This window comes from Mytilus californianus, unplaced genomic scaffold (genome assembly GCF_021869535.1).
Source record: "Mytilus californianus isolate M0D057914Y unplaced genomic scaffold, xbMytCali1.0.p SCAF_6, whole genome shotgun sequence".
In the NCBI taxonomy this organism is placed as follows: domain Eukaryota; kingdom Metazoa; phylum Mollusca; class Bivalvia; order Mytilida; family Mytilidae; genus Mytilus; species Mytilus californianus.
In genome coordinates this window covers 49,808,950-49,824,046 of record NW_026262712.1, presented here as the reverse complement: position 1 = coordinate 49,824,046, position 15,097 = coordinate 49,808,950, and the positions used below count along the sequence as shown (strand labels likewise).

Below are 15,097 nucleotides of genomic sequence, written 5' to 3'. Positions count from 1 at the left end.
TGTCAACTTTGCACAAGTCAGTAAACCCTTGCAATGCATAAAATGTAGCTTTACAATAATATACATATTTGAAAAGGATCTATAGATTGTTTATTATCATATATCAGATAAGTGAATTAGCGATCTTCGAAAATTCTGTATTGCCATGTTTTAAATATCTTAGATACACCGTATGGAGGTGCTCTTAATTGCAGGAAGCTAATACAGATAAGATGAATAGGTGTTCCGAATGAACAATAATTTAGCTTCCGAATATTCCTCCATAGACTATATTTCGAACTAATAAATATGCCTGAACCCTCAGGGGTTCACGCAAAAATCATTTGAAATGTGTTACTTGGACACTGTACGCACATAAATTACGCTAAATTCGGACTTAAATATATTTTAATCTTATCAAAATAGATCTAAATCGTGTTTATTATATATTATCTGACTCATAAATCCTACAAACTTTCATTTAAACACTTACAACTGCATTTTTCATTAGAAATTAAAATTTTTGCATGGGTGTACTGAAAATTCGACATTTTTTTTAAATGACCCACATCTGTCGACCCAACCACTTTTTTTTTTTATCTCAAAAACAAAAGGAAGGAAGAAGTAAATAATAATTTGAACTTCGATAAATTTCTGTTGCCTGCTATCAATCCTACGACAGTGTTTTCCACATGCTTTAGTGAAATAAAAAAACAATTTCGAGCAAACTTTAAAAAAATCCGGTTAATCTTAATCTTTTGGCAAACATGGACGTGGTTATATCTCAGAACATATTCTTAGTACAGACAAACCTGTGCACTCACTAAAAAATCTATGTTTATTTAAAGTGTTATACCTAATTAGAGGCGACAAAATGCGAAAAGGGCATTAGGAGTGTTTTGGGACAATCGTAATTACCTTTTGAAACTGTAATGGGGAGCATATTTTTCTTGGATAAGATGAATATTTACTCGAAGAGAAAAATAAAAAAAAATTATTTTGTGTACTTTCAAAAGAATAATAATCTTTCCGGCATATATGCATTGGAAAATATTAATTGGAGTCGGATTATGATATGAAATTTACACACACACTCAAACACACATCCTGCTGCGCACGCACAAACAAATTAGCCCTACTACATTCCTGTTGTTAGTTACACAATGGCGTCCTTAACATTGAAGCAGTAAATTGTTCGTCAGTATGTCATATAAGCAGCTGTTGTTAAGTGTAAATCAAATAATTAATTTTCTAGGGTTCCATTGAAGTTGGAGGCGGATATGAGTTATGGAATATCGCCGACAGAGGGAACAGAATAGAGTTTTTTAGGTATAAATAAAGCCTAAGATAATTTATGATAATAAGTAATCTCTTATATTGTTGAGCACTTTTAACGAAAATGCTTTATAGATATTTGGTTGAAATATATATCATTTGTATTAGCCTTAAGATAACATTGCGACCGTTTTTATTTTTCTTTATCAGCAAATTAACGTTGGTTTTGTTCCCCTGCATCAAATTTGTAAGTTTCTAAAACATTATTTTTCATCATTATTTGAAAACAAATCTTTTGATTTGACATACTTACAACATACCAATGAGATTTAAAATGAGCGGGAGATTAAGTGCGCCTGTCAGGAACCTTGCCAATACTTGTAACCAATTATAACCAGGTGTTGTTTGACCATCAGGGATTTTAGTGTTGATGGCAGATCTTTGATTGGTTGATTGATTGATGTTTTCTTAACTTCTAGTGGCAAATATTTCATGCAACACATTAACAATGAATTCAATAGGTAGGTCCTGTAGTAGAGGCCGTCCGAGAAGAAGGTTAGGGAAATTTGGATTGCCACTGGAAAATGAGGGTATTTTGGATAGGAACAGAATTTTTGCCTTGCAACAGGCCACCTACGGACCCATCAAAGAGCTGTTTCCAGGATTCCTTACCTGCAGAGAACATGGCACTCTCTATTCAAGGCATCGGATTTAACGTCCTCATTCTGACCGGACGTGGCTGCGTACTTATACACCCCGCACAGCCAAACAGGCGCCCCAATTTGGCAAGGGTTTTATTGCGGAAGAGGACTAAAGGGACCATATTTCCATTTCCAAGTCACCCTTTGGAAAGCAGATCATTGACAGTTTCTGTTAAATCTATCAACAGCTTTTATAGATTAGGGGGTATAAAAAGAATAATTGCATATGTACAGTTTTATGTGTAAAATTCCATACAATGATGACCTCATACATGTTGGAGATTTAACTAACAATAAAACCAGGTATAACCGCACATTTTCTTCGGAAAATGCCTGTACCAAGTCAAGAATATTACAGTTGTTTTTCACTCGTTCCGTTTGGTGATAACGTTACAATTTGTCAGTTTTGATGGACTTCCCCTTTATGGATTTACCTTGGAGTTCGGTATTTTTGTTATACTTTTTGGGTGAATATTTGTAGGAGGGATGTGCAGCCCAATTGACGTATACCCGACATCTCCTTTTATTTATACTACCTAGTACGTAAAATTATTCAAACTTTAGATAAAATGTAAAACTTAGCACACTTTTTTTCAACCAATTGCAATGTCACATCCTTTTAGCTATAATGTTCATTTTCGATATAAACAAGACATGAAATGTACCTCTCATGTTTTCCTACCTATACGCCGTCTTTCAGAAAACAAACTCCTTTTGAGGGCAAGTTTTGTCTAAATAAGTTGAGTTTCCACGCAAAATTTAAACGTTTGTTAATCTAAGTCTCTAGTTTCGAATTTTGATTACCAGTTTGATATCTAATTTAATAGCAAGTAGTAAATAAACTCATCAAAGATACCTGAATTAAAATGTTGTACGCCAGACGCGTGATTGATCTACCAAAGGCTCGTCAGTGACGCTCGAATCAAACATTTAGAAAATTTACGGGCTTTATAAACAACATTAACGTGAAAAAATTAGGATGTTATATTAAAGGAATTCTACAACCTAACTTCAAAACCAAATATATCTTAATGTAAAATAGAAACAAATATTGAAATTTAACGGTTGATTAAACTTTAAATATAAATACATTCACAGGAGAATATAACCACTGATTATTCAATATATGACAACCATATAAACATATATTAAGGTGGAACCTAACACTACAGGGAGATAACTCTGTAAAAATCAGCTAAACGTTTTGATTACGTTGTATTGTTAAGGAAATATTAAGCTTCTCAATGATCAAAATTAGTGTTTGTCAAACTGCTATATAACCAATGAAATTTTTCTGATAAAGTGGTTGGTTCAATTTTTTTGAAATTTTTATATTTTTGTCAAAGGGTCAAAGTAAACATTTTGTCAAAATTTTATGAAAATTAAACGAGCCAAATTAATATTAGTCAAGGTGTTGGGTACCACCTTAACATCATTCAAAATATGAGGATTTCAGTTTTATAATACATTAATACCACACGTGGTTTAGTTTCATATATTGTAATGGTTTTTTTTTCAGATTTGATCTTGATCCACATGTAAGACACACCTTCTGGGCTTTAACCATCGGTATTTACTTTGTTTGGCTGGCACCGTACACTGTTGATCAACAAATGGTACAAAGATTTTCTTCGGCGCGGTCCTTAAAAGATGCAAAAACGTACGTATCTTCTTCATTAACTTTGAATTTCTATAGCATGGCTCTGATAGTTATATAGACGCCCCATAATGTTTTGTTCGTTCTTGGTTGACGAATGTCATATAACAAAAATTGTACTATCCTTGTAGCTCGATAAAGTAACTTCATATAGTATTTTGATTCACTTTACAAACACATACTTTTAACAGTACGTTTATTTTCTCTAACTAAGATAATCCATTGACAGTTAAAAGAAAAATATAAACAATATCATTTTAGATTAATTTCTTTCATAAAAACAATTTCATCTACAACATACTCGCCAGTGGCGCTCGAATCAAAACAGTTGGGAGTGGCAAATCAAAACAAAATGAAACATCAGACGCGCATCTCGTCTACTCGTCATGTCAAGTACGAATTTGAATAGCCTTGAAAACAAAAAAATCCGAAAAGGTTTCGCCAAATACGGCTAAAGTTTTATTTGCCTGGGGAGAAACCTAGACTTAATTGTTTGATTAAGACGATAACCCCTATTTTGAAAGGTCTTTTTTATATATCCTATTGGCTCAAGTTTAATAAGGTTTTGAATAGGGGTCAACAAAAGTATGGAAATGCAATAAATATATTTAACAGACCTGTCGAAATACTTAGTATATCCCATCACCACAACTAGATTAGATTAGCATCTCATCAAGAGTTTATAACTTTTCATGAGGTTCGTTTACATAGATCGCAAACCGAAGACCTCGAGTGTAGGCTTGTCTATTCTATCATTTTGTCAATCTTGAAGGATTTTCACTATGTCACCAGACTTTCTTTGGTCGTTCCTGTCTAAGCTTTCCACCAATTATTATCAAAATCACAGAAGACATAATTTTTGGCTGATGCGGAGATAAACACCAACTATAAATCATTTCAACGATTGGTTTTTTTTTTTGTACATTTTTCTAATGCCACTTTCAATGGTCTTGGCTTTATCACTACGGCAAGTTGTCATTGGTGGAGGATGCCGATGTAACCCAAAGAGAACAGCCATCCCTTTGCCTTGACAAGAAAACTGCCAATCTAAGTTCAATTAAGATCTAAGTCGCGACATTTTAATGAAAAGTTTACGCAAAAAAAAAAACGTGAAAAGTGAAGGATTTTGTTTAACTTTTTCTTTATTTTCAATTTTGCTTCTTGACATATAATGAATCTTTCACTTCGTGCTTATAAATTAAATTTTAGAATTACTTCAATATCGGATTATGTATCTGTTTCTATGTTGTGTTTTGTATACTATTGTTTGTCTTGTGGTCTTTTGTCGTTTTTTTTTGTCATGGTGTTGCCAGTTTATTTTCGACATATGAGTTTGAATGCCCCTTGGGTATCTTTCGCGTCTCTTTCAGTATATATCAAGAACATGATTACAAAAATTATGCAAACAGTTTTAAATGTTTTCTTTTAATTATAAAAATTAAAAATCCTATAATGTTAATTCCTAGAGGGAAATTATGTATAATTATATATATATACATTTATTTTCGATTTATTGTTCTTAACACACTCATGATCAGCCAGGTACAAAAACTACAGTCATTGAATCACGAATTCAGAGACAATGTCACATAAGGTATTTTTTTTGAATGGTTTATGATACAAATTCAGATGTTATGTAATTTGTGAAATAAGATATACAAATCCATACTACATAAGTATTAATGGTGACCTAGCTTGTTACTAACCGCATAAGGCCTGCCATCCTGTTTTCTTATAAGTTAAACTAGTCAAACAGGAATAATGATAATATATTTTTTTTAATTTGCTTTCTATAAAAGGGGACAAAGGTGCTTAGGGGAAAATCAATAGTCATATGTGGGGAAAACACACAAAGATAGTACTTTGCCAAATAAAAGAGACATATAACCAAAGAACTATCCACGAAAACCTACTCTAAACTATAAATTAAGTTATATAATCCTTACCACCATATAAGGTAAACGCAGGTACTCTTGAAGGGGAAACACTTCCTGTTCAATAAATGACACCCGTCGATGATTTACTCATGGCAAGTATAACTCGTTAATAAGCCAAATTCCTAGACTTTATAACAGAGGAACACACAGCACATACACGTGAACTCGTGCTGACCCTACAAGATCATTGACCAATAAGAAAGATGTAATCCAATCATGCACTGGTCATTAGTGAAATTTCTCTACACGTGAAAACATGTTATCTAATTTCAACAATTTATCGTTTAATTAAGTATGACAAATCTGATCCATTGACCAGTACAGAGACATCATAGATTTACAGTATAAATAGCTAGCGCTCCCTCTTATTTTAAGTCTGATCTTCCCTGCCGTCTTAAATGATTTTATTCAGCTTTTCGTTTAGCAAACAAAATTTGTTTTTATATAATAATAATTTTGGTTTTATAATTATGACCGTATGAATGATATCATATCAGATTCTAATATGCTGTTTTTCTTTCGCTTTGGAAACAAAGCCATGTTCTTATTCCATTAAAACATGGGATGCACGTGATTTGACGTCACAATTGAAATTGCAACGTCAGTTGTATTTTGAACAACGCCGGAGATCAAAACGGACATTTGTGTTGGTGTTTCTTGCTAGGAAATTAAGTAAAATCATTCTAAAAGTAAGTTTACATGTATCTATTAATTTTTATCGTGAAACGGTTGATTGTCTATAACGTTTTGGCGTCATCAAATCAAAATGTCTGCCTTTCGAAAGTGCATTAAACGTCCGGTTCGATGTACAAAAGTTTTAAATTTTCCTATTGGAATCGAAATAATTCTATCATGCCGTTCTCTATGCTCATTTTTACATGGATAGGCAATATATTTGTCAACATTTTACACCTCGCTTACGCTCGGTGTAAAGATATTGACAAATATAATGCCTACCCATGTTAAAATGAGCATAGAGCATGGCATGAAAGAATTATTTCTCAAGTAATCGCTTCAAACCACTTATACGGACGGTGGCCTATAAGTGCTTGAATGCACACTATTTGAACTCAATTGGACTGTTCTCTCATTTCCCTTTGTATATATATATATATTTACACATTTACATTTAATGATATTTCCACAATATAATTGACAAAATTAAGCAAGTTGTCCAAGTGATTTGCTAAGAATTTCGAAAAATATTACCAAACGTGATGATCTGGCATCGGCAGATCACCAATATGATGTAACCTTATTTTATTTGTGTATACAAACATCGAACTTATCCACCATTCTGTTAATGCGTGTGTGTGGTACTTTCTGTAAAAAAAATAATGACCAGTCCCTTGAGGCATTACTTTAATCGGATGAAAAGGAGAAGGTAATTTTGTGGCCTAAAAATGGCCGTGTGGGGAAAAACCAGAAAGGTATTGAAAAAGCAGAACGTTTTAGTATAGGACAAACCTTGTTAGTACAAATTGACTGTGATGTCATGTAGCAGATTTTTTATATTGTTATCAGAGATAGCCTGTTTAGGACAGTTTTAGCAAAATTTAGAAAGTGTTTGGTCACAATTTGTTTCTTCAGTCAATAAAAGCACAAAATAAATACAGTTAATATGGATATCTTTTTGGGTGATGTTTGTGCTATTAATAAAGTCAAAAAGTCAATATTTCGCCATTTTTTTTTACTTGTTTGGCCCAATAACTAGTGAAAATGGAATATTTTTTTGTTTACCAAAACTGTAATAACTTGTTAAAGTACATAAATACATCATTTGATTCTTCATATCAGAGACCATTTCAATACTTTTGTTTTTAGGGATAGTTAGACCTTACATCGCACCTTCTCCTTTATCAATTACTCAAAGATATATGATATATTCCTAACATTGAGGAATCTGTAATTCTGATTCCGTATACGGGTATTGCTGTTTATTGATCCTTTTTGTTTTTCAGCTTTTCAACGTTTGTATTAGGTTTTAGATTTTCAAATAGTTTGGCCTCGAGCATCCCTGAATTCATTGGCGGATCCAGAAATTTTCAAAAGGGGGGCCCACTGACTGCCTAAGAGGGGGCCCGCTCCAGTCATGCTTCAGTGATTTCCTATATAGTCAACCAAATTTTTCCCACAAAAAGGGGGGCCCTTGCCCCCTCAAAATCCGCCTCTGGAACTGACTAATTGCGCATCTAGTGTAGTAACATTGATGCCATTATTGTTATTGTCATTAACTTGCTTTTTTCTTTGATGCCAAACTTAGTTGAAAATACATATGTTTCGATATTAAATCAAATTAAAAATGAAACAACACAAACAAATATAACAAATCAAGTAAATGATTAATCGAGTGGTCAGCATCATAAGTATAATCAAGTGAATGATTAATCGAGTGATCAGCATGATCAGTATAATCAAGTGAATGATTAATCGAGTGATCAGCATGATCAGTATACTAGTTTTCACATAGACAACATCGATTCATGAAACAGAAGTGTTAATGATGTTCTTAGTACTCAATACATATATATAGGCTAAACATGTTTTTTTACGTTAATGCGAGTCAGATCATAATAAGGAATTGGAATGTTTTTCTAAACTTTGCTTTCTGAAACATTGGACTAAGAAGTCAAGCAGGGCATCAAAAGTCGTATATGGATAAGAAAAACTGAAAAGATGACCAAAAAGAAAATGATGTACAATATAAAAAATGGAGATGTCGTATGGTTGCCAATGAGACAAATATCCACCAGAGACCAATTGACGTAGATGTTAGCAACTATATGTCACTGCACGGCAACAAACAGCTTACCGCATAGCAAACTATTAAAGATCCAGACATAACAAAATGTAAAAAAGTTCAAACGAGAATAACAAATGGCCTGATGTTCATACAAACAAATAACGAAATATAAATATGATATACTGCAACAAACAACAACCTTTAAATTATAAACAAAGAACACTCCACAAAACACTACAAAAAGAAGACTTAGGTGAGAGTAAAACCAACCTAACCACTTTCTAAGTTAAATTTAGGTGTTCTGGAAGGGGAAGTATTTCCAGCGTCACGAGGATTTCCTATTGATTTTGTCATGGCAAGTACAAACCCGTTCATAAGTTGTATTCAAAGACTTCACAACCACGAAAAGGATGATAGGCTTGGTGCCACGACAAACGGAATGAAAATGAGAAATTCAAGACAAAATATAGATAATTGATAATAACAACTCATTAGTAAAAACAACTTAACGTTTTAAAGATAGTATCAGGCGTGAGCAAATACACGTTCTCTTTTTCTCAGAGTGTAAGCTTCCTCTTCTGGAACACCTAAATAAACCTTAGAAAGCGGTTAGGTTCGTTTTAAACCCATCCCTTAATTCCCTTCGCAAGTGTGTTAATACCTAACGCGTGTTAAGTTATAGTGATATAAAACTATTTTAATAAATTGAAGACTTTTATATGACGAAAGTGTTTACAAAAGTAGTTTTCACCCAAATCAAAAACAATAAGGAACACATATCATGTATTACACTATTTGTTTTATTGACATGAAAAAAAGAGAAAGGGTATTTGTTCACGACTGATACTGTTTTAAACTATTAATAGAAGAGAGAATGGAAACGAGGAAGGCCACCAATGGGTCTTCATTGCAGCATGAAAATCCCGCACCAGAGGCGGGCTTCAGCTGGCCACTAAACAATAATGTGTACTATTTCAGCGAAAAGGACCTGACACTTAACTACGAAAAATACAAATGAACCAAAATTTAAAAAAAAAAAACAAAGAAGACTAGGAGCCTCTGGCCTTTGTTAGTCTTATATGATTTTTAATTTAGTTTCTTTTATATATTTCGGAGATTATTATGACGTCCACTATTACTGAACTAGTACATATTTTTGTTTAGGGGCCAGCTGAAGCACGCCTCCGGTGCGGGATTTTCTCGCTGTATTGAAGACCCATTGGTGGCCTTCGGCTGTTTTCTGCTCTTTGGTCGGGTTGTTGTCTCTTTGACACATTCCCCATTTCTATTCTCAATTTTAACAAAGGCTAGAGGTTCCTGACATGGGACAGGGGCCAAAATGCGGCGGAGTTAAACATGTTTTGTGAGATCTTAATCCTCGTCTTATACCTCTAGCCAATGTGGAATAAACAAACAGTCTGTTGTGGGGAGTTGTCTCATTGGTAATCATACCACATCTTCTTATTTTTGTAAACGCACAGTATTAAGTCTTTTTTTCTAATGTGTTGTAATTATACATTTCTGTTTTGTCTTGCATTCAAATTTTCTGTGACGAAAAAGTGTAGTATGGTACTTGAACTAAAGTGTGTATTCTTGTGGTTGTGTTGTGTTGTTGGGTGTCTAAGTTTCACTCGTACAAATGCCAAGTATACTCTTTAACAGGGTTACCCTTGAAATCTACTGGTAGCGTGATTAAGGGAATCCTGGTCACATAAATTAATAAATGGATCCTGGTGCAGTCTGAACGAAGTCTTGCAAGTGAACATAAACACGAAGTCGAATAAAAGTTCAATACTGTATTATTAAAATCATAAGACTATAACAAAGTTACAAGTATAACACAATGTACATCTAACTTCAGGCTCAACAATACGGCTCTCCTCTCTACTAAAAAAACGCAACTGTCCTCTCCTCACTATAAATTCTCTCTCCTCCTTATCTCACGCTCTTTCTCTCTTTTATATGACTCCTACAAGCCCGTATACAAATATAGACTACTTGGGCAACCGGGCTCCGTGTAGTCCGTGCTCCGGAAGTCCGGGTGCTCCGGTGATTTGGGCTCCTAGTGTTCCGTGCTCCTTACATAAATTTACTAGGGCACCATATGCAAATCATTAGGGCTCACTAGTCAAACAAAGAAATCTAAATATAACTCCTAATCAATATAATCTCTGATGATCTCTAACTGTATTTAGAATATAGCAAAGTGCTCTCGACCAATGAAATCGTAGGATTTGATGTCTCTTAATTGTGAAGAATGAATGTAATTCATGTTCTTAGTAAGGGATTATCCTATTGTTAAGGCATTTTTACAGTTCAAAACAAAAGAGTTTCTATAAATGAGCAGCAACCGCCCCGGAGCACATTTATCAGAATGAAAGGATTTATCACCAGTGATTGAAACTGACTAAAAGTTCAATTGTGAAACAAACAAAAAAAAACAAAATAAGTTGAAATTTACTAGTGCAGTAAAATTGGTACCTTTAATGTTATTATGAAATTTTAATAACTTCAAATTACTCAAAAAATAAACAATAGTAATGCAATGCATTATAAAAAAAACCACACAGTTTTAAAATCAAAAATAATCTAAATCTTTAAATTTCCAAAACTCTGATTAATGAACCAGCGGTTGTGAAGAATAGTTATTCCCAATATTCCGATAAAATAAAACAACAAAAAACAGGTATTTAATTTAAGTTTGGAATATATTTAAACTTTTAAAGGCATTTTATTTTGACATTCCCCTGACATAATGAAATAGTATTTGATTTAAAAAGCCGGACCAAAATATTGGCTGTGAAATGAAATTAGTTGTAACTCAAATGTTTTATTTAAACTGTAAATTAAAAAAGGATAATTCCTCACTAAAATATTACATAATTTACATTCATACTCACAATCAGGAAACATATACAATTCCTACCTTTTCTTTGTGTCCCCTAATGTCTATAACGCATATTTTTAATATAATTCCCAAATTGTAAGAAAGTCCTTACATTACTAAAACTAATCCATAAATGAAATGCCGAAAAAGGAATTCATGCATCAATTAGAAACATTGCACTGACAATGAAGCTAATTCTTGAATAGTCAACCAATCAAGAGATTATTTGAGCCTTGAGCACTTTACAATATTCTAAGTTTGTAAGAGAATAATAATCCCTTACTTCATGACAAGTACTCGCTAACGCTCGTACTTAATCATGAAGAAAGGGATTATCATTCTCTTACATATACTAAATGGCTATGTGTGAAAATACGGATGTATTTAAACCTGATACAATCAAATAACACGCTTGACCTAACATATAAAAAATGTTACACCCCCCCCCCCCTCTTGTTTATGTACTTCCACTGTTCAGTATACAGCATTATATAAAAAAAAATCTAATTAAATACTGTTCTTGAGCACCTTATAACAAATACACACATAGCCAACAAGTAGTGCATGTATATATATATATCAAAAACATAATTATCATGGTTTGCATCAAAAGAACTTCTAAGATAAAAAAAATATATAAACAAAAATGTACATGTACCCTGAGATAGATGATAATAAAAAAAAAACCTTATCATAACTTTTTAAAATATAAAAATAGCACCCCTGACTAGTTTTGAGTATTATGCGATTCTAAATAACAAAACTTAACACAACTTACAGAGATATCATATTTTTATCATGGAATATAAAAAAAAAACATCGGAATCCAAGATTTGATTCTTTAAAATGTTTAAACGTACACTCAAAATTGGGCCAGGTAACACCAAGTAAATAACAAGGGTCACAGGGCTCCATATAAACAAAATTACTTTAAACTAATTTTGCGAACAAAATTTAAGTCTATGTAAAATAAGCACCACTTATTAAAAATAAGAAGTATAACAAATACAAAAATTATATAGTGCTGACAATGATATATTTTAAGTCTACATAACAGTTTTAGATTTAAGACTTTCAAAACAATGGAGTTTACTGGTCTTAAAAAAAATCTAGTTAATCATTGTTTAATGGGCATTGAGACACCATGATTGAAGGATTTCAAGCGACATATTGTAATTTTAAAGGGCTTCGAGACACCATAAAAATGTATTAAGGGTTTCGAGCACCAAATAAAGCTAAACTTCTACTTTATAAACAAACACAGAAAAACTTCTGTATAAAACAACATAGTTTACACAATAAATAAACAACTGTTTATCAAGTCACTTGGTTTATTCACTATCTTCTTCCGTCGTTTCATTGTGGGTTTTTTTCTTTTCATTAGACCGTCCATGCCGGATGACCGACACCTGGCCTCTGATGTCGATCTCATCTGCGTAAATCTGTCTCTCGATAATCTCTACGGTCCCCTTCTCGGTTCCGGAAATTCTGGTGGACGATTTTTAAACATCGGGGATCTGTCTCTTCCATGCCATATATCACAGTTATAGAATCGCCCTTGGGATCCTTTACCGTTATTCCGTGGGTAATTGTAAGGAATCTTACTTCTCTCGACATTTTCTCTTTTTGTTCCTTCTGTTTCTGCAGTTACATCTGCGTCACTGTCCCCGTCTTCAACTTCATATATTGGCCGCTGAACTGGTTTGAAATGCTTGGCGAGGTCCTTTTCTCCTACTCTTATGCATTCTTCCTGCATAGAATTAATTACCGCCTCTTGCAGGGTATTAGGTCTGGTTCGCTCGACAGCAAGGCGAAAATCTTCTGACTGTCCGCACTTGTCAAGGAACGCTTTAATAGAGTTCTCCTCTACAATCTCAGGATTGCCCGGATACGCTCTACGGTACAAATCCTCTATGGCTTGACCAAAATCTCTCAAAGATTCTTCCGGTTTTCTCTTTCTCAGTTTTGCCTCTGTCACATACCTTTCTTTCATCGCCGTATGTCAAAATCTCTCTTCCATCTTTTGTTTAAGACGATTATTATCTCTCTGTATTATAACTGGCATCCCGTATGCATACGTCTCCGTTTGTCCCCTAAGAGTACTAAGAAGGACCCTTCGTGACTTTTCATTGTTCCATACATTTAACTCGGATATATTCTCAAAGTATTGAATGAACTCATTCCAAACATCATTCCTTGCTCCGGAAAAGGTCCTCCGAACAGGATATTCATTAGATGGAGGAACGTTCCTTCCACGGATACACCAAGTATTCGGGTATTCCGTAGTCGTTCCGTTTATGTCAGTACATTCATTTTCTATACTATCAGACTCTGGCAATTGGATATGTCCTAGTGATAAGCCCATGTTTTCCGATGTTTGCCCGGGTGACTCAAACTCCATTTGCCTTTGTCCGTTTATAACAGGGCAATTAGGGCAAGGGCTCGAGAACGAGGGCATTTCATCTGAGTCATAGGGCGTACCAGTATCAATGATAACATTATCCGGAGTACGGCTTAGCCCATTATACATATGATTAGGGCTTCGCCTGTTCCTGGACCATGTATATGCAGTGTTTTCTGACTTATAGCCGGTAATGACGGAATCCATACTAATTTCAAAACTATCGTTGAAATAATCAGGCATATTATCGCTAATAATCCAATCACTACATATTCCTGAGACTTCTGTACTGCCCTATTGTTAGGAAAATAAATCCATGCTGTTGCAACGAGGCCGCTACTGAAAGTAAGCAAACTAGTCCATATTTGCCAAAATTTCTTCCAACCATTTCCTCCGTCTTTTCCGTATTGCTCATCTCCTGGACAGCTCTATCCTGATAGTTCCTGGGTGAACAATGCCCGATTCTCCGGCGATACCGGTTATCTGGCATATTCTCCGTGTGAACATCATGGAGAGTACCAGTGACAGGCGAACTACTTAACCCAGAAGCTGCTGGGGAAAATATCTGACTTCTTAAGCAATTCTGCCTTACCTGAGAGAGCGTTGGAGCCTGAGTTGATGTCCTTATTGTTCTTCTTGGTGTTTCCATTGTATTATTAAACAAATACAGTTATCACTAACAAGTTCGTTGAAGTCACACACAGTAAATCCCACCGCTGCCACCAATAGGCTACTAGGGCAACCGGGCTCCGTGTAGTCCGTGCTCCGGAAGTCCGGGTGCTCCGGTGAACTGTATTAAATGGCTATGTGTGAAAATACAGATGTATGTAAACCTGATACAATCAGATAACAGGCTTGACCTAACATATAAAAAATGTTACATTTCATTTCATTAGTTATTCCATGAATGTATTCAGTTTTTAATGGTCATCTTACATTTATAAATGGAAATAGTTAAACGAGTGCCTTAATTTTCTTCGCAAGTTATGTGTTATAGTAATATAAAACTATTTTAATAAATTGAAAACTTTGATATGACGAAAGTGTACAAAAAGGTAGTTGTCGACTAAATCAAGAACAATAAACGTTTTTTTACAGCTGGAACCCGGAAGTAATTCATGGTAAAAATTGATAATAGAATGATATTTTTAAAACATCCGTAGAGAGTATATTTTGGATATTATGTGTCTATTAATTGGTAAAGTTAAGACTAAAAGAAATATTATATAACTCATTACTGCAAGTTTAATATACACTAATAATCGTGTAACAAGCAGAAGTATGACAACATAGCTTTATTATTTCTAATTAATTCTTTAGCATCCTATTTCTGGGAATTTATTGTAAAACTAACAAATAATTTATATACATTTTGATCTTAACCTATAACAAAATAATTGACTTTAATAAGTAAGTTGTCCATAAGATTTGCTGATGTTTTCAAGACAATTTGCAAAAGTGATGAGTGTGCAACGTCCTTAATGATGAATATTACGCCAATATGGTGAAGCTTTGTT

The 15,097-nt window shown here is 33.9% G+C and overlaps 1 protein-coding gene across 1 annotated transcript in view; it reads left to right on the top strand.

Annotated features, from left to right (window-relative positions):
• LOC127705791 (sodium-coupled monocarboxylate transporter 1-like) overlaps nt 1-15,097 on the top strand; it is a 73,247-nt gene that overhangs the window by 20,538 nt on the left and 37,612 nt on the right. The window contains exons 6-7 of the mRNA XM_052210140.1: nt 1,235-1,308; nt 3,475-3,615. Of these exons, the coding sequence (XP_052066100.1) occupies nt 1,235-1,308; nt 3,475-3,615 (215 nt within the window). The remainder of the gene's footprint in view (nt 1-1,234; nt 1,309-3,474; nt 3,616-15,097) is intronic.